This window comes from Triticum urartu, chromosome 7A (genome assembly GCF_056163025.1).
Source record: "Triticum urartu cultivar PI428250 chromosome 7A, HENAU_Tu73, whole genome shotgun sequence".
Taxonomy (NCBI): Eukaryota; Viridiplantae; Streptophyta; class Magnoliopsida; order Poales; family Poaceae; genus Triticum; species Triticum urartu.
This window is the reverse complement of record NC_141879.1, coordinates 278,571,763-278,592,211: the sequence shown is the minus strand read 5'-3', so window position 1 is coordinate 278,592,211 and position 20,449 is coordinate 278,571,763. Positions and strand designations below refer to the sequence as shown.

The following is a 20,449-nucleotide window of genomic DNA, read 5'->3' as shown; positions in this document are numbered from 1 at the left end:
AAAAACTCTTATTCAAGTAGGCCTTGATGCTGTCCAAGAGTTCTATATCATTTCCCATCAAAAGTATGTCATCTACATATAATATGAGAAATGCTACAGAGCTCCCACTCACTTTCTTGTAAACGCAGGCTTCTCCATAAGTCTGCGTAAACCCAAATGCTTTGATCATCTCATCAAAGCGAATGTTCCAACTCCGAGATGCTTGCACCAGCCCATAAATCGAGCGTTGGAGCTTGCACACCTTGTCAGCATTCTTAGGATCGACAAAACCTTCTGGCTGCATCATATACAATTCTTCCTTAAGGAAACCATTAAGGAATGTCGTTTTGACGTCCATTTGCCATATCTCATAATCATAGAATGCGGCAATTGCTAACATGATTCGGACGGACTTCAGCTTCGCTACGGGTGAGAAAGTCTCATCGTAGTCAACCCCTTGAACTTGTCGATAACCCTTAGCGACAAGCCGAGCTTTATAGATGGTCACATTACCATCCGCGTCTGTCTTCTTCTTAAATATACATTTATTTTCTATGGCTTGCCGATCAACGGGCAAGTCAGTCAAAGTCCATACTTCGTTTTCATACATGGATCCTATCTCGGATTTCATGGCTTCTAGCCATTTGTCGGAATCTGGGCCCGCCATCGCTTCTTCATAGTTCGAAGGTTCACCATTGTCCAACAACATGATTTCCAGGACAGGGTTGCCGTACCACTCTGGTGCAGAACGCGTCCTTGTGGACCTTCGAAGTTCAGTAGCAACTTGATCTGAAGTTTCATGATCATCATCATTATCTTCCTTCCTAGTCGGTGTAGACACCTCGGGAACAATTTCTTGAGCTGTGCCACTCTCCGGTTCAAGAGGCAATACTTCATCAAGTTCTACTTTCCTCCCACTTACTTCTTTCGAGAGAAACTCTTTCTCTAGAAAGGATCCATTCTTGGCAAGAAAGGTCTTGCCTTCGGATCTAAGATAGAAGGTATACCCAATAGTTTCTTTAGGGTATCCTATGAAGACGCATTTTTCCGATTTGGGTTCGAGCTTTTCAGGTTGAAGTTTCTTGACATAAGCATCGCATCCCCAAACTTTCAGAAACGACAGCTTAGGTTTCTTGCCAAACCACAATTCATACGGTGTCATCTCAAGGATTTCGACGGAGCCCTATTTAAAGTGAATGCGGCAGTCTCTATAGCATAACCCCAAAATGATAGCGGTAGATCGGTAAGAGACATCATAGATCGTACCATATCCAATAGGGTGCGATTACGACGTTCGGACACACCATTACGCTGTGGTGTTCCAGGCGGCGTGAGTTGTGAAACTATTCCACATTTCCTTAAGTGCGTGCCAAATTCGTGACTCAAATATTCTCCCCCACGATCTGATCGTAAGAACTTGATTTTTCTGTCACGTTGATTCTCAACCTCACTCTGAAATTCCTTGAACTTTTCAAAGGTCTCAGACTTGTGTTTAATTAAGTAGACATACCCATATCTACTTAAGTCATCAGTGAGGGTGAGGACATAACGATAGCCACCGTGAGCCTCAACGCTCATTGGACCGCACACATCAGTATGTATGATTTCCAATAAGTTGGTTGCTCGCTCCATTGTTCCGGAGAACGGAGTCTTGGTCATTTTATCCATGAGGCATGGTTCACACGTGTCAAATGATTCATAATCAAGAGACTCCAAAAGTCCATCTGCATGGAGTTTCTTCATGCGTTTGACACCAATGTGACCAAGGCGGCAGTGCCACAAGTATGTGGGACTATCATTATCAACCTTACATCTTTTGGCATTCACACTATAAATGTGTGTAACATCACGTTCGAGATTAAATAAGAATAAACCATTGACCAGCGGGGCATGACCATAAAACATGTCTCTCATATAAATAGAACAACCATTATTCTCAGATTTAAATGAGTAGCCATCTCGCATTAAACGAGATCCAGATACAATGTTCATGCTCAAAGCTGGTACTAAATAACAATTATTGAGGTTTAAAACTAATCCCGTAGGTAAATGCAGAGGTAGCGTGCCGACGATGATCACATCGACCTTGGAACCATTCCCGACGCGCATCGTCACCTCGTCCTTCGCCAGTCTCCATTTATTCCGCAGTTCCTATTTTGAGTTACAAATATGAGCAACTGCACCGGTATCAAATACCCAGGAGCTACTACGAGCGCTGGTAAGGTACACATCAATAACATGTATATCACATATACCTTTGGTATTACCGGCCTTCTTTTCCGCTAAGTACTTGGGGCAATTCCGCTTCCAGTGACTGTTTTCCTTGCAATAAAAGCACTCAGTCTCAGGCTTGGGTCCATTCTTTGACTTCTTCCCGGCAGCTTGCTTACCGGGCGCGGCAACTCCCTTGCCGTCCTTCTTGAAGTTCTTTTTACCCTTGCCTTTCTTAAACTTAGTGGTTTTATTCACCATCAACACTTGATGTTCCTTTTTGATTTCCACCTCCGCTGATTTCAGCATTGAATATACCTCGGGAATGGTCTTTTCCATCCCCTGCATATTGAAGTTCATCACAAAGCTCTTGTAGCTAGGTGGGAGCGACTGAAGGATTCTGTCAACGACCGCATCATCCGGGAGATTAACTCCTAGCTGAGACAAGCGGTTATGCAGCCCAGACATTTTGAGTATGTGCTCGCTGACAGAACTGTTCTCCTCCATCTTACAACTGTAGAACTTGTCGGAGACTTCATATCTCTCGACCCGGGCATGAGCTTGGAAAACCATTTTCAGCTCTTGGAACATCTCATATGCTCCGTGTTGCTCAAAACGCTTTTGGAGCCACGGTTCTAAGCTGTAAAGCATGCCGCGCTGAACCAGGGAGTAATCATCACCACGTGTCTGCCAAGCGTTCATAACGTCTTGTTCTGCAGGGAAAACAGGTGCTTCACCTAGCGGTGCATCAAGGACATATGCTTTCCTGGCAGCTATGAGGATAATCCTCATGTTACAGACCCAGTCCGTGTAGTTGCTGCCATCGTCTTTCAGCTTGGTTTTCTCTAGGAATGCGTTGAAGTTGAGGGCAACATTAGTGTGGGCCATTTGATCTACAAGACATATTGCAAATATTTTAGACTAAGTTCATGATAATTAAGTTCATCTAATCAAATTATTTAATGAACTCCCACTCAGACAGACATCCCTCTAGTCATCTAAGTGATACATGATCCGAGTCAACTAGGTCGTGTCCGATCATCACGTGAGACAGTCTAGTCATCATCGGTGAACATCTTCATGTTGATCGTATCTTCTATACGACTCATGTTCGACCTTTTGGTCTTCCGTGTTCCGAGGCCATGTCTGTACATGCTAGGCTCGTCAAGTCAACCTAAGTGTATTGCGTGTGTAAATCTGGCTTACACCCGTTGTATTCGAACGTTAGAATCTATCACACCCGATCATCATGTGGTGCTTCGAAACAACGAACCTTCGCAATGGTGCATAGTTAGGGGGAACACTTTCTTGAAATTATGTGAGGGATCATCTTATTTAATCTACCGTCGTTCTAAGCAAATAAGATGCAAAACATGATAAACATCACATGCAATCAAATAGTGACATGATATGGCCAATATCATTTGCTCCTTTTGATCTCCATCTTCGGGGCGCCATGATCATCATCGTCACCGGGATGACACCATGATCTCCATCATCGTGTCTTCATGAAGTTATCTCGTCATCTATTACTTCTACTACTATGGCTAACGGTTTAGCAATAAAGTAAAGTAATTACATGACGTTTATGTTGACACGCAGGTCATAAATAAATTAAGACAACTCCTATGGCTCCTGCCGGTTGTCATACTCATCGACATGCAAGTCGTGATTCCTATTACAAGAACATGATCAATCTCATACATCACATATATCATTCATCACATCCTTTTGGCCATATCACATCACATGGCACATGCTGCAAAAACAAGTTAGACGTCCTCTAATTGTTGTTGCAAGTTTTTACGTGGCTGCTATAGGTTTCTAGTAAGAACATTTCTTACCTATGCCAAAACCACAACGTGATATGCCAATTTCTATTTACCCTTCATAAGGACCCTTTTCATCGAATCCGATCCGACTAAAGTGGGAGAGACAGACACCCGCTAGCCACCTTATGCAACTAGTGCATGTCAGTCGGTGGAACCAGTCTCACGTAAGCGTACATGTAAGGTCGGTCCGGGCCGCTTCATCCCACGATGCCGCCGAATCAAGATAAGACTAGTAACGGCAAGAAAATTGACAAAATCAACGCCCACAACAACTTGTGTTCTACTCGTGCATAGAAACTACGCATAGACCTAGCTCTGATACCACTGTTGGGGAACGTAGCAGAATTTTAAAATTTTCTACGCATCACCAAGATCAATCTATGGAGTCATCTAGCAACGAGTGAGAGGGGAGTGCATCTACATACCCTTGTAGATCGCGAACGGAAGCGTTCAAGAGAACAGGGATGATGGAGTCGTACTCGTCGTGATTCAAATCACCGATGACCTAGCGTCGAACGGACGGCACCTCCGCGTTCAACATACGTACAGTTGGGAAGACGTCTCCTCCTTCTTGATCCAGCAAGGGGAAGGAGAGGTTGATGGAGATCCAGCAGCACGTCGGCGTGGTGGTGGAAGCAGCAGTGATCTCGGCAGGGCTTCGCCAAGCACCAACGAGAGGGAGAGGTGTCACGGGGGGAGAGGGAGGCGCCAGGGACTTGGGTGCGACTGCCCTCCCTCCCCCCACTATATATAGGGCCCCTAGGGGGGCGCCGGCCCTAGGAGATGGGATCTCCAAGGGGGGCGGCGGCCAAGGGGGACTTGCCCCCCAAGCCAAGTGGGGCGCCCCCCACCCCTAGGGTTTCCAACCCTAGGCGCAGGGGAAGGCCCATGGGGGGGCGCACCAGCCCACCGGGGGCTGGTTCCCCTCCCAATTCAGCCCATGGGGCCCTCCGGGATAGGTGACCCCACCCGGTGGACCCCCGGGACCCTTCTGGTGGTCCCGGTACAATACCGATTACCCCCGAAACTTTCCCGATGGCCGAAACTGGACTTTCTATATATAAATCTTCACCTCCGGACCATTCCGGAACTCCTCGTGATGTCCGGGATCTCATCCGGGACTCCGAACAACTTTCGGGTTACCGCATACTAATATCTCTACAACCCTAGCGTCACCGAACCTTAAGTGTGTAGACCCTACGGGTTCGGGAGACACGCAGACATGATCGAGACGACTCTTTGGTCAATAACCAACAGCGGGATCTGGATACCCATGTTGGCTCCCACATGTTCCACGATGATCTCATTGGATGAACCACGATGTCAAGGATTCAATCAATCCCGTATTCAATTCCCTTTGTCAATCGGTACGTTACTTGCCCGAGATTCGATCGTCGGTATCCCAATACCTCGTTCAATCTCGTTACCGGCAAGTCACTTTACTCGTATCATAATGCATGATCCCATGACCAAACACTTGGTCACATTGAGCTCATTATGATGATGCATTACCGAGTGGGCACAGAGATACCTCTCCGTCATACGGAGTGACAAATCCCAGTCTCGATCCGTGTCAACCCAAGAGATACTTTCAGGGATATCTGTAGTATACCTTTATAGTCACCCAGTTACGTTGTGACGTTTGGTACACCCAAAGCACTTCTACGGCATCCGGGGGTTACACGATCTCATGGTCTAAGGAAATGATACTTGACATTAGAAAAGCTCTAGCAGACGAACTACACGATCTTGCGCTATGCTTAAGATTGGGTCTTGTCCATCACATCATTCTTCTAATGATGTGATCCCATTATCAATGACATGTAATGTCCATAGTCAGGAAACCATGACTTTCTGTTGATCAACGAGCTAGTCAACTAGAGAGTCACTAGGGACATGTTGTGGTCTATATATTCACATGTATTACGATTTCCGGATAACACAAATATAGTATGAACAATAGACAATTATCATGAACAAAGAAATATAATAATAACCATTTTATTATTGCCTCTAGAGCATATTTCCAACACATCCACCAGTCGATCTCTGGCACGCTTGTTTGGGTCATCCCAACCCCGTCACACTTCGTCATATTCTTAAGAGTTTCAGTTTCAGTTGTCATAAGATAGAGGATCACACCTGTCATGCCTGTCGTGTCGGCAAACATGTTCGCCTCCCGTTTAATAACTCCACCACCATAGCTTATTTTCCTTTTCAGTTGATTCATAGCGATGTGTGGACCTCTTCGGTTCCTAGTAATTCAGGCTATTTATATTATTTGGTTATCCTTGATGATTGTTCTCATTATGTAGACTTTTCTTTTGCGCAGAAAGTCGGATGCACTCTCCACTTTGACGGCTTTTTACTTCTATGTCAGCACGCAGTTTGGGCGTCTCATCCTTACTTTTCAAACCGACAATGGAAAAGAGTTCGACAACCTTGCTTTCCACACTTTTCTGTCGCACCATGGCACAGTCTTTCGTCTCACATGCCCGTATACTTCCCAGCAGAATGGTTGAGCCGAACGCGTCCTTCGCACTCTGAACGACTGCATTCGCACGCTCCTGTTCCATGCTAATGTGCCGCCTCGTTTCTGGCCGGACGCACTCGCCACTGCTTCTCTTCTCCTTAACCTTCGCCCTTGCCGCCCACGATGGAACTATGCACCTCACCATGTTCTCTTCGGTACGCCCCCATCTTATGACGGCTTGCGTATTTTCGGGTGTCTTTGCTATCCTAGCACTGTCGACTCCGCTCCTCACAAACTCGCACCTCGTTCTGTCGCTTGCATCTTCATCGGCTACCCCTCCAACTCCAAGGGATATCGGTGCTACGATCCCGTCTCCCACCGTGTGTTCACTTCCCGGCACATTTACTTTGATGAGCATGTCTTTCCGTTTCACCAGGTACCCCCGCTGTTCCTCCCGCCATCGGTGACGCAGGCTCCTCGACGCCTCTCCCAGGGCACTCGCGTGCCCCTCTTGGCCTGCCACCTGGCTTTGAGGCGCGTCCCCCGCATACGGCGCCTCCTACAGCTGTGGCGCTTGCGCCCCCGGTGCCCCCGGCGCCCGCGGCCCCCTCAGCGCCCCCGGTGCCCGCCCCCTCCCCCCCCCCCCCCGGCGCCCGCGGCCCCCTCGGCGCCCCCGACGCACGCGGTCTCCCCGGCGCCTGTGGCCGGTCCGGTCACCCACGCCCGCACGGGTGATTTTCGCCCGAGCTCGCGCTATGCCTCGGATGACTACGTCCATGCAGTGTCCACCTCTGAGCCATCGCCGTTGCCGTCCTCCGTTCGAACCGCTCTTCGTGACCCGTTCTGGATGGCTGCGATGCAAGAGGAGTTTGACGCCCTATTGCGCAACCGGACGTGGCAGCTTGTTCCCCATCACCGGCACGCCAACGTGATTACCGGGAAGTGGGTCTTTAAACACAAGCTCCATCCTAATGGTACCCTTGATCGCTTCAAAGCCTGCTGGGTTGTTCGTGGTTTCCGAAAGCGTGCTGGCATCGACTTCACTGACACCTTTGCTCCGGTCGTCAAGCCCGGCATGATACGCACGGTTCTCCACCTTGCGGTCTCCCGTGCTTGGCCGGTGCACCAGATGGACGTCTCCAACGCCTTCCTCCATGGTCACCTCGAGGAGCAGGTCTTCTGCCAGCAGCCCACCGAGTTCGTGGACCCGGCGCTTCCTGACCACGTGTGCCTACTTTCGCGGTCCTTGTATGGACTCAAGCAGGCTATGCGTGCTTGGTACCAGCGCATCGCGGCGTTTCTCCACCAGCTTGGGTTCCGCTCTACCCGCTTAGACGCCTTGCTCTTCGTCTATCATCAGGGCTCTAACATGGCCTACTTGCTGCTCTATGTCGAAGACATCATCCTGATGGCATGTACGGCTGGTCTCCTCAGTCAGCTCACGGCTCGTCTTCGCGCTGATTTCACCATCAAGGACTTGGGTCCTTTGCACTACTTCCTCGGTGTCGAGGTGGTGCGCCGTCCGTATGGCTTCTTCCTTCATCAGCGGAAGTACGCTCACGAGCTCCTGGAGCGCGCCAGCATGCTTAACTGCAAGCCCGCCACTACGCCTGTTGATACGAAGGCCAAGCTTTCTGCCACAGATGGTTCTCCTGCTTCGGATGCTGCTTTCTATCGGTCCAGTACCTCACTCTGACTCGATCGGAGATCCAGTATGCCGTGCAGCAGGTGTGTCTTCATATGCATGCTCCTTGAGACGTTCACTGGGCTGCCGTCAAGCGGATTCTCCGCTATATCTGTGGCACTATGGATCTTGCCGTCACGCTTCACGCCTCCGCCGACACCGCCCTCACCGCCTACTCCGATGCAGACTGGGCGGGCTGCCCTGACACTCGTCGCTCCACTTCGGGCTATTGTGTCTACCTTGGACCCTCACTTATCTCGTGGTCGTCCAAGCGGCAGCCTACAGTCTCTCGTTCCAGTGCTGAGGCTGAGTATCATGCGGTGGCCAACGCCATCGCCGAGTGTTCATGGCTTCGCCAGCTGCTTCAGGAGCTCTCTTGTCCTGTTGACCGTGCCACGGTGGTCTACTGCGACAACGTCTCGGCGGTCTACCTCTCCGCTAACCCGGTGCATCATCGACGGACCAAGCATATTGAGTTGGATATTCATTTTGTTCGGGAACAGGTGGCCCTTGGTCATATTCGTGTTTTACACGTCCCTACTTCCCAACAATTTGCCGATATCATGACCAAGGGCTTGCCTACGGCGTCATTTGAGGAGTTCTGGTCCAGTCTTTGCGTCAGCCGCGGTGCCACTTCGACTGCAGAGGGGTGTTGAGTATGTTATTTGTGCATGTATATTGACTAGGCCCACCTCTCTAGTTTCTTGTGTAGATTGAGGTAGAGGCCCCACCTTGTACATCATATGTACGTGCCTATGCACGAGAGCAATACATCGTGCAATCATAATCTCATACACTTAGCAACAGATACATTAACCATACAGTTCTTGACGAAAGGCAGACAAGGCTACTTTCATTGATCATAGAAGAAGCTTAGCCATCTTTGATCCAACAACAACAATGTGTCGCCTATCAGAATCCACCAGGAGGATTCTGAGCGATGGGAAATTAATATACTGCCAGTGATCCAATCTTGCCTGTTTGATGGTTGTCATCTATCAAGTTATGATCCCCGTTGATGCAGAGGCCGGGGGTTTTCCTCCTTTTCAAAAAAAAAGTTATGATCCCCGCAGTTTTAGCGCGGCTCGCTACTCGTTCTTTGCCGTGAAACTCGTGGTGACACTTGTTAGAAAGGATAGCAAACAATGGAGATTTCATACAAGGAACAGAAAGCAAAATATTATCTTGACGATGGTCACTCTAGTATGTCTCATAGAGCGAGGTAACAACTGCAGCAAGGAACAACAAAAGGATAATAACCAGATGCCATAATTCATACAGTACTTGATAAATAACTTCTACAAGAGTGAGGGTAGCAACAAGGAGCACTGGGCTGTGCAAGTAAACATAACACAATTCCAACAACTAGCACTCTAATACACACCACAAACAATAAAAATGGTTGCTTATTTCCACCACAACTCCAACAACTAGCACCATAAATATATGATAAATAATTCTCAGCCTAGCTTCCTCAGCTGCCACCTGTAATAAATAGAAAGATAATAAGACTGACATCCAAGTGACAACCAGTTTTAATATGATCAAAGTTTTAGTTTGTACATCTTCCTTAGAGCCTGTCCACGTGTTAGGACGTCTTCTACACCCACCAAATGGCAAATATACGTTCAAGTGACCACCGGAGTATGCATCAGCCTTGTTGGGGTGCTTCATATCAGTAATTCCATGATTTATGCAACCATAGCAGTGGCCTTCATTAATAAAAAATATTAAAACAGACAACTGTTATACCTCCGTCATGTCAGTGAGTGAGGGTAAAACTTCTCAAGATGCAAGTTAAGACAACAATGAATTTGCCTTCTGAATTCAAACAAGAGTGGAAAAGGACAGGATGCACAATTTTGCCTGTTGTTGAACAGACAGAAAGACAAGATCCATATGCAACCTTCTAGTGAATAGCCCAGTCTTTCTGGCCTCTGTCAATACTTACCATTTTCATTGGATTCAATCTTGCAGAAACAGTTGGCCACTAATGCATCATCTGCTCCCTTTGTCACTTCAGCAAAGAAAAGATCCTCAATTCCATCTTTAGTCTTTGTCGTGAAATTGAAATGCTTGTACCACTTATAGTCTTCACAAATTGTTTGATAGTGCAAAAAATCCTTGAATTCATACGCAAGATCCTAAAAGAATGGGGTGGATCAGCAATCATTACATTTAAGGAAACAGGACATAATGATGAGAGAGAGCGAGAGAGAGAGAGAGATACCCCAACAAGATTGCGATCCTCATTATACTTGTCCAGTAAAGCTTGAAGCATTAAACTCATTTGCTCACGGGTAAACTCCACTACGTGCTCGTCTGAACATTTCCTTGTTCTGCCATCAGGCCAGTAAAGAGTCTTTCTTATAATGATTTCATCCCCAGCTTGCTCGTTCCACCTACAAGTGTATCATTAGGTTCTGGAAGAAGTATTTACTTGTTATATTATAAAAGATACGCATCTTCATTTTCAGATCCTAATCACCATGTTTTGGAACAAAGGAAGCACCGGTAGATGGGTGTCCCAAGCTAAAAGCCAACTAATTGTACAAGATACAATCCAGATGATAGTATACCTACAATAAAAAAGCGGCAGCTCAAATATGAACTTTGTTAATTTTGAGTTGTACTTGCGAATTATGTTCTTAGTTCAAACTGTTGAGGTAATTTAAGGTATTCCACGACAGGAACTTGAAGAGAGGACCAAATATAAGGTAGCATTTCTGTGATCAACTTGACAGCTCTTATATGGTATTATCTCAGGGAAAATAATCAAGTGCAGATGCAAGTGTGCAAACAGGAAGAAAAAGGCATGGAAGAAATTGAGAAACCATACAGCGTTTTATGCCGCTTGTCATGAAGATAGCTCTCAATAGCCTTTTCAACTTCCTTTAAGCTCTTGAATGGTCCACCGAGATGAGGATATGTGTGGAAAAATCCTGAACGATCGATCCTGATGTAAATACTGAAGTACCAATCAGGAGGGTCGTTGACATAAATGGTTGGCTTCGGTGGCGGCGTCTCAGCTACAGCCTGTGGGGAGGATGAGGAAGTGGCAGTGTCCTTGAGTGTTGTAGTGCCGAGCAAGATGCTCAAGTACGAGACCGACCGTGCGGATGGAGGCTCAGCCACATGATCCTGGCACCTGAATTAAGTAAATCGATGAGTAGAAGTTTCTTCTTCTGTTCTACTATAAAGAACCCCCGGAGGCAAGAGCAGCAGCATTCTTACTGTGAGTAGAAGTAAAATGGCGATTCAGATTGGCATAGGAGCTGAGTGAACAATTCGTAGCAGCATTCTATGGACAAAGCTTAACTGAAGGAATGATGATTTATTTTATTTTTTTTGCTGATTCGTGTAAAAGTTGATAAATTGTTGTTGCAACCATCAGACAAAGTAGATTAGATCCACCTCCCTAGCTAGGCAAACGATAAACTAGATTTCTATCCACGCCCTTTCTGCTGATTAGTCTAGCCGATGATGAACCCAAGAGCAACTCCAATGGGGTGACCCAAACGGACGCTGATTTTGTCCGCTTTTTTTGTTTGGGTCGCCCGTCCGCCTGTCCCTATCCGCTTTTTCGTTTGGGTCGGCCGGTGCGTCTAACGGAAGCCAGACCCATTTTGTGCATATTCGCGTCGGCATTTAGTCAAACATCTGGTGGGCGAGCTCCCGCGCGACCTCACCCTGCGCACGCGAGCTCACCTCCACCGCCTCGCCCGCGAGCTCCCGTCCGCAGCTCGCCGGGCCCGTCGCGCGTGCCCCACCCCGCCCCACAGCTCGCCGCGCCCGCCCTGCAACTCGGTCACGCCCCCGCGAGGTCGCCTCCGCCGACGCCCGTGCTCAGGTCGCGCGCTCGCACCAGCACATGCATGCAAGCAGCCGCCCCCTACGTAGACATCACACACAGAGCACGAGCAGCTTCATGTCAAGAGGCTCCGTGCACAGCTTGATGCCAGCATCCAATGATTGTCTGACTAGCATCCGACGAGTATCTGACCTGCATCCGACGAGCTTCCAACCAACAGCCGTGCAGCCTCGCCCCGCGCCCCGCCCCGCAGCTCCCGCACGCCACGCTCGCGCCCCGTCGCATGCGCCTCGCCGGGGCTGCAGCAGCTCTCGACCGGCCGCGCACCGCACGCCACCCACGCTGCGTGCCCCTCCCCGCTGCTCCGGCCCCGTGCCACTCGTGCCCGAGCTCCGCCCGCAGCAGCTCGCCGGGGCTGCAGTAGCTCTCGCCCCGGCAGCGCACCGCACGCCACCCGCGATGTACGCCAGCAGCAGCTCGCGCCTCGCCCACGCCCGGCGAGGTCGTCGAGAGCATGGGGTCGCGCGTGTTCTCGCTGTGGAGGTGCGCCGCCTGCGCGGCGAGGTCATTGAGAGCATCCACTTGGCCCGGCGTTGCCCCCGCTCCGGTGCTTCTCCGGCGCTGCCCCCTTGCTCCCTGCTAGCTCGCGACGGAGGCCGAAGCGGCCGGTAGCGGGGCACTGTGGGGTGGATGGGAGAAAGAGAAAAGGAGAAGAGAGACGGGGGTGGGATGGGTGGGTGGCTGACAGATGGGCCAGTGCTCGCATGCAGCGGACGAAGGCGGACGAGGAGGCCACAGAAAACGTTCGTTTTGTGTCCGCCGCGGACCCAAATGTGTCTCAAATTTGAGATAAAAATGAGTTTGAGCGGACACGAAACGAACAGCGGGCGGACGCTGTGTCCGTTTGAGTCGTCCCGCTGGACCAACTTGTGTGTCCGGATGATCCAAACAGACAAAATGGGTCGCTCCATTGAAGTTGCTCTAAACAAAAGATGGCAAGAGGTTTGGGGGCGCGGGACGGGACAGACAGTTGGGCGGGGACGGCGATGCCGCAGGAGGTGGCAGACAGTTGGGCGGAGGTGGTGTCGCGCCGCCGCCGCCGCGAGACCGGCAGGGCCATCCGCCGCCAACGCGACTGAGCGATCCGCCGCAGCACGGGCCGCGCATCTAATATATACGAATAAGAATATGAAAGAATTTTAAAGGGTTGTGAGAGAAAGAGATGGCACTTCCGTATCTAGATTATTCTCAATTGCCGTTGCTGCTAGAGCCTGATTATCCATCAACTTTCTTCTCGATTGGGACTAGTCGACGAGATGAAGATTATACCACTGGATTGGTCTCACAAGTCACAAATTAAGAAGCTATCTTCATGATCTCCCCCTATAATAATTTTATTTATTTATACCGGCAAAGCATCCATTGTCTACAAAGTCGTATTACCAGCGACACCGGACACCGACCCAAACATCTCCTTTTCTTAAAAAGTTTCCGAGTCAAAACAATTGAGCGTGCTGGAAACTAAACTAAACTACTCAAACGCTGCAATTTTGGGTCGAACCAATTGTTCTGTTTTACGGCTCCCTGAACTCAGGCACGTCGTGTTTTCAAAACAACGCATATAAGTTTGAGATCATTTCGGAGATCACCAAATGATGCCAAGTAGGAGTACATTTTTTCTCAAAAAGAAAAGTAGGAGTACATTAATAAACCTTGTGTGCCTTAAATAAACACATTGTGTGACTGCTTTTGTTTTCATTAATACGTGAGAACTTGTGTATCTTTAGTTGATAGTAGAAGAAAACATCCAAATTCGTACGCAGCTTGTAGCTTTGTAGCTTGAGAAACAAAAGGATGAATTCAAGCTGATATTGTAAATGGGCTGAATTCCCAGCCCACTTTGAATTAGCTACCATTCATCTCCAGATTTGTCTTTGTTTCTAGTATGTGTTTTAGTCTTGGATTCGCAACTTGTTTATAGATGATTGTTCTATGTAGTTCCTATCCCATAATTATTTTGAAATTTTTCACGACTGAGTACGTACACTTACCAAGAGTACTCCAAGCATGGGGAACACGATACACAATACTTCATGATCTGGAATATTGTATTTCCTCTGTCCCAAATTACCTGTCTTAGATTGTCTAGATATGGATATTCGTATATAAGACAAGTAATTCGGGACGGAGGGAGTACTACAGACATATGGACGATGACCCTAAAAAGTTTCAAAAGGCAGAAGCAGAAATACAGAAAGTAACAACTAAAATGAGGCATTTTATTGGAAGATAAAACCTGTACATTTTGGGGACTGGTGGCAAATTAGTGGAATAAATATGTACAGAGTTTTCGTTTATCGGTGCGCCGCAGCACAGGCTATACATGACAGCAAAAGCAATTTTTCAGTTGCTTATGTCGAAGTACTTGGGATCAGCAGGGAAGTCATGTTCCACCTTCAGCTGCAACAGAAATGGAATCAGCGATTAAATCCTCGAATTTAGCCAATCAACCAACAAAAGAGCAACTATTTATGCATAAGCTGAACAACAAACTTTAGCATAGGTCTTCTAAATTGCAAGCTGATGCTCGAAAAAAGAAAACCTGGAAGAAAGCTGTCACTAGAGAACTTTCAAGATATTAGGATGGTTACCTCGCCTTCATCCGCATCTGAGTGCCTCTGAGGAAATACAACTCTAAGATCGTTGTAGAGATAGAATCTCCTATCCTCAGTCACCATATTGCCGCTCTGTGGTACAGATGATGGATCGGATTTGCAACGTAGCATAGATTTTGAGGATTTTTTCGAGGCGGGGCAGAGAAACCGCAGGTGCAAAGCATAGCGGAGCACGCCTCCACCTGAACTGTCATTGATCCTGGAAGACGCACAACATGATTTCTTCGCACCTGAGTGCACGTTGTCCATCTGACAGCAACAATCATCAGAATCAGTATTGTTTTGCTTATTCCCAAGAGAATTGGGTTTATCTGATTCCTTCATGTCAGTGCCCGATGAGTAACATTTTGTGTTTGTGCGTCTCTTTTCTGATTCCTCAGCTGAGTTGCACGTCCGTCCCTGCCCGCAGTCTGCAAAGACAAAGAAATAATCAGAGACTCAACATATATAATTTGGATTCAACTCTTGTTATCAGGCTATCAGCTCCATTACATTCCAAGCATAGAGTTCCTCGTTGTGCAAGTTCACTCCCACATGAGACACACTGAGCCTTCGGGCCAACATTTGTGTCACTGGTCTTGCTTTCTTCTTTCACTATATTAGAGGGAGAAACAGTGGGAGACAGAGTGACCTTTTGCCGCATGAACGTCTGTCTCATTATACACAAGGGAAATAAGATGAGATAAGGGATAGAGAAAACAAAAGGTGGTTAATGTGATTATATAGACACTAAATTCTTTGAAAAAAAGGAAATATTTTCTCTGTGCATGCCATGATACTTCTAAAGTTAAGGTACGCACTAAATGGTGAATTACCTGTTCTTGTCCTGATCTCAAACTTAGGCAACCCGCTTAGTTATTTTTTTAGGGGAAAAGGAAGAGAGAGATATTACTCAGGACGTAAGTTGTCCATACAGATTATATGGTCAAAACTAGGTGGAACACTTGCTAAACAGAAAAAGTCTCCATGTAATCTAGCATGGCATGCCAGCTCGTGGGCTGCCATATTTCTCCCTCTTTCAATCTTCCTCACTTCCTTAGGCAACCCGCTTAGTATAGATATAGTGATTAAGGGATAATATAAAACATGAGGACACACTATGTGCATGATTCCTTAGGTGTCAGGCTAAAGCTAAGGGAAAATGTTATAGCATGGAAGTTGCAATTGCAAGCAAGGAAGGACTAGATATAAAGCACATTTGTGTTTTGGTGCTAATATCAGAATAACCTTTGGTTTTCTTCAATATATAAAGGATAAGTAGTCAACTAGTCATAATATTTTGTACCTTGGTTCCAGATGGCATGTCAGTCAAGTCGTAGTTGCAGAAGAATGTGTGGAGTGGGGTCTTCTCAGGGTTGCTCACAACCTGACGAGGCAATTGTTTAACTCAAGATGGGAACGCGTATAACAACTCAATAGAATTTTAAATAGTAGCTTAAATATGCATAGAAATACACCAGGTGCTGTGAGAAAAGGAAACCTAGCCATCACAAGTGATATTTGGTTTGGCACATTGAAACAGGTCTAGAAAGTATACAGGGTTGTGTTTTCTGTTGAAGCAAAGGCAGACAATCCAAAATGGCTTGTCAAATGAGATATCTTCATTACTATAAAGCATAACTAGATAGAGAAAAGATGGAGTGGTTAATATAGACAAAGTATTTGCAAAACAAAATGCACAAGAACAAATATGATCATGAGCTAAGGGTCAAGCAATTTAGTACCAGTTGTATGCGCCCCTTAGCAGGGATGCGTAAGCGACTCTTTGCTGATCTTGAATCATTGTTACTAAGGCTTCTTTGGAGTTTTGGGCTATTGCTGTTGGTTGCACTTGTGGACAATCTACCAGCAAGATCAATAGAAGAATAGTACAATAAGGAGCTATCCTCGCCGATGCTTGCTACTGCAAATGGAAGTTTCTGAGTTGGGGGAGAGAAGCTACCGCCAACAATATTCAGGACAGCTAAGAAACCATCAATTGTCTGCATCCACAGAGAATTAAGGAATCAAATTCAACAGTCAATACCCTGGAACTGTAGTATATACTAGATGGTGAACAGAAAGAAATATTAGACCTGATTATCTTTTCCATAAGAAAGTCGGCCAGACAAAAGGGATTCCTCAAAGGAGACAACTAGTGACCTCCTTGCAGGGAGACTCAAACTCCGTCCATAACCAACTCGCGGAGACGTGGGTAAAGATTCAGAACCCCAGTTTTGATATCTTCTACATGAACTTCTTTTAGGGGTCATAGTATCATATTCATCATGTAATCTGTTAGTTTCCTCTACCACATCTAGCATCCTAATTCCATCAAATCCTCCCTGTTCCTTCAAATCTAGGAAATCATTTTCAATATCTTTCATTACATGCCTTGGAGATCCTGTAGTTTTGACTTTATGAATACGTCTAGGGCTGAGAGGAGACAGTGAGAGCGGAGAGTGTGCTAATTTTGCACTGGCAGCTAGATGATCATAATAGGATAACGAGTCCTTGTTCCCAAGTAAAGGGCCATCAGTGAAATGATTAGAATTAATCCTATTGACATCAAATTCTGAAGTCCGACTGGACCATCTAGGGGTCGGACATGCCTGTGACTCAAAAGAACTGAGGCTTCCGGTGTTTACCATTTTATTATCTTGGAAGCCAGAACTGTAGAGTTTCTTACCTGGCTCAGAATGCTGAAATCTAGCATCACCAGAAGCAATATTCAGTGAATCACCATGAAACTTTCTAGAGAGCACATTTTTCAACGGAGACAGCAGTCTTTTCCTTGCCTGAAGTTCATGCTGATCACATGGTGAACCAAAATTATGACTGGCCACAGATGGACAGATTGTATCCAGTTCTGCTGTATCAGGACCTCCAACACAGTTTGATTCAAAGCCCACAACCCTTGTTGTGGGCATATGGACAGCGGGCTGCAATTTATGAGAAGATCTAGAATTTGCATCTCTAAAATCATCAATTCTTAATCCTTGGAAGTCTGTGAGTCCATCAAACGCATGGCTGTCTCTAAAATACCCGTTTGATTCATCCGGGGAATCTGATGCAGTCTGTCTACTGAAATTGCCAATCGATCGATATGAAGCCTTGCCATTTGAGCTTTCTCGAGGAAGCCCATCCAAATCGCAGGCACCAACACCATTGGTACGCGAGGGGCTTGACACAGGTGTCCTCGATCCTGTAGAGACATCCTCCCTGACTGAAGAAACTTGGGGTAAACCCATCGCAACTAATCTCTGATACTCAGCGAAAAGGAAGACCCCCAATTTGTAATTGATCCTGCAGTACACCTATCCAGTTCCTTTCAACGGCCCTCTCAGTATCTTGCCATTTCAGTGTCCAAATCAATGCCTAGACAAATCACCAATTGAAACCTATCACCACCGGAAGGGCAGAACCACACCGGCATTTCCGATTCAGATCCATTGGAAGCAAGGTTACCATCTTGCCACTACTAATCGTGCTCTCCTGGCTACCGCAACTGGAGATGACACAGAACTTGGAGCCTGAGCAAGCAACCAGAGACCTAGGATGAACCATGCGAGGAGATCACGTCACAGCCCTGCAGAAACGAATCGAAGAACATTGATTCAGCAAACTGATGAGCAGGCACAGGCTCAATCGCTAACTATTCTTACACCAATCACATGACTAAACCCATGAATAGAAGGAGTTGAATTAATCCCACTACATGATGAAGAGAAGCCGAATCAATACTACGTGCTACGGTTACTATATTTAGCTCAGGAGAAGCAAGCTTGTCAGCTTCTATATCTTCCGCCTGATGCATAGAAATAGCAAGTTCCCAACCAATGATTGCGCATCCATCACAATGCTATCTACTCCACTCCATACTGCCCAAACAAGGCACAAATGAAGACATAGTCAGTTAATCCCCGAACAAACAGACATGCATGGGATAAACCTCAAAACTACCGAAATCAGGAGCATGGCAGCAGCCAAATTCGAGGAAATGAGAGACCCAAATAAGAGGACGGACTGCGGAACCGTCACCGATCGAAACGAAGAACCAAATTCCCCACCGCTAAACGGGCAGAGCCCACCAGAGCAACGGGAATCGCAGAAATACAAGCCGGCGATAAAGGGGTACCTGCCTGTCCATCCATGGAGCCAAATGGATTAATCAACAGCTGCACGGCCCGCGCCGCCGAATCGAATCGAGGTCCTCCGAGATTGAGGGCCGCTTCGATCCGACCGCCGGGAACCAGGCCGCCCGGGGAGAATCCGCGCCTCAATCGCTCCGGGCGATTTCCGCCGGGCTCCCAACGTCCACCTCCGGCGAACCTTCGCCTCTCTCTCCCTTCCTCGCTTGCGTTCTCTTCTGGCTGCTCTTCTTCTTCGCTCCCCTCTCTCGCTTGCTGCTCCAATGGTGGGTATGAATATGATTCCGCGAGCAACTAACCAAGGGTCCTTGATTAGGCGCTAGAAATGATGAGGGGAAACGCTGGGTTTGGGTTGGGTTAGCAGCAGCGGCATCTGGATGTTTCCAATCAGCTCGGCTGTTTTGGTTTCGCTTTTGTTCTCGTTCGGTTGCTTCTCTTTTTTTTCTCCGGAGTGGATAGAGAAAATGTTCTCGCGTCTGTTTTGTGGCTTCTGTTTCTAACATTCAGGCCCCTCACGTCTCACAGATTCGGTTTCTGAGACTGTGGGGCGGTTGAGCGGCGGTGGTTAATGTACCGGCTTGTGCAACAAATTCTGTTGCTGTCCATAGGACATTTATTTCTTTTGCAAAATACTTATATCTATTATAAAAGTTAATGAAAAATACAAAGCACATCAATCAAACATAATAAAGATTATATCCGACCACTACTGCAATCAGAACGAGCCACCGACGTGCCATTGTCGCAGCTCCCATATCGGACATAGACTAGCCTTATCGATGACAGAGTTAAAAAGTTTTCATGAAGGTACCCCTAAAGACCAGCACCATGAAGTCAGTCGCCGTTGCTAAACCCTTGAATCGACCTAAAACACCTGACATCAGATCTTATTGTCATGGACGCATGCACATGGTAGGAACCTATATCGAAGCTCCGTCTTAAGGCGGACGACTGAAGACCCGTATACGCGGAAACACATCTTTTCAGGGGCCTATTTGTAATTTCACAGAAGAAAAAGGAGACTAGATTCAAAACAGTGGACTGGACCTACTCCTTGGGCGGCTAAGATCCGTACGCTCAACTTTGGTATCAAATCTAAGACCGCTCAGACTGAGAACCTGGTCCATTTCTTCCCAATGACACTCCCCTGCCCATTATGCATCATCTTTCTCTCGCTTCCATCTTTTTTCCTTCCCTCGCAGCAACTTTGTGATACCTGAGCGATGGACTGTTCATTGGATGATGTAAGAATCTTTTACAGCACTGTACAATAGAAGGCTCAATGGACCAAAGTAATGTTGACCACGACAGAAGATGTCATTTAAGATTTGAATCGTGGCACAGGACTGTCCACTAGCGGAAACAGCGGCCAAAAGGCGATGTGGATTAGGGACGAGAGAGCGCGCGCGGTGCCTGATCCACAGCACCACACACCAATGATGGGCTAGCGGGAATGATATTATCTACAGATTAGACAAAGCAACGGTCGATCGCTATCTCATACGTGTGCCACAATTCGCTAGTTTCCAGCAGAAGAATCATTGTCCATGATGAGGCAAGTTGCTCCACATGTGGTCGAGCTCTCCTTCACGGGTCCCGTTCCACTTCCACCTGTTGCTTTCCGCGTATATACTATAGCTGGCAGAACCTTGGA

General features: G+C 47.1%; 2 protein-coding genes across 4 annotated transcripts; both read right to left on the bottom strand.

The window, feature by feature from the left end:
* Window positions 1-9,467: 9,467 nt before the first annotated feature.
* LOC125518741 (uncharacterized) lies at window positions 9,468-12,506 on the bottom strand. Its single transcript, XM_048683593.2, has 7 exons — window positions 12,161-12,506; window positions 11,888-12,071; window positions 11,019-11,327; window positions 10,410-10,581; window positions 10,131-10,323; window positions 9,743-9,891; window positions 9,468-9,664 (listed from the first exon to the last, which is right to left on the bottom strand). Exons 1-7 carry the CDS (start codon window positions 12,504-12,506, stop codon window positions 9,545-9,547), a joined length of 1,473 nt encoding a protein of 490 aa, XP_048539550.2. The 3' UTR covers window positions 9,468-9,544.
* A 1,742-nt stretch (window positions 12,507-14,248) lies between these two features.
* Window positions 14,249-19,269, bottom strand: LOC125524991 (uncharacterized). 3 transcript variants are annotated; one of them, XM_048690018.2, is made up of 7 exons: window positions 18,783-19,269; window positions 16,741-18,233; window positions 16,390-16,647; window positions 15,951-16,031; window positions 15,158-15,314; window positions 14,642-15,075; window positions 14,249-14,450 (listed from the first exon to the last, which is right to left on the bottom strand). In XM_048690018.2, exons 2-7 carry the CDS (start codon window positions 17,893-17,895, stop codon window positions 14,394-14,396), a joined length of 2,142 nt encoding a protein of 713 aa, XP_048545975.1. In that variant the 5' UTR covers window positions 17,896-18,233; window positions 18,783-19,269; the 3' UTR covers window positions 14,249-14,393. The 3 variants fall into 3 exon arrangements, with proteins under 3 accessions (XP_048545975.1, XP_087390755.1, XP_048545976.1); XM_087534629.1 differs by having other exon boundaries at window positions 18,787-19,269; XM_048690019.2 differs by lacking the exon at window positions 18,783-19,269 and having other exon boundaries at window positions 17,334-17,654.
* Window positions 19,270-20,449: the final 1,180 nt, after the last annotated feature.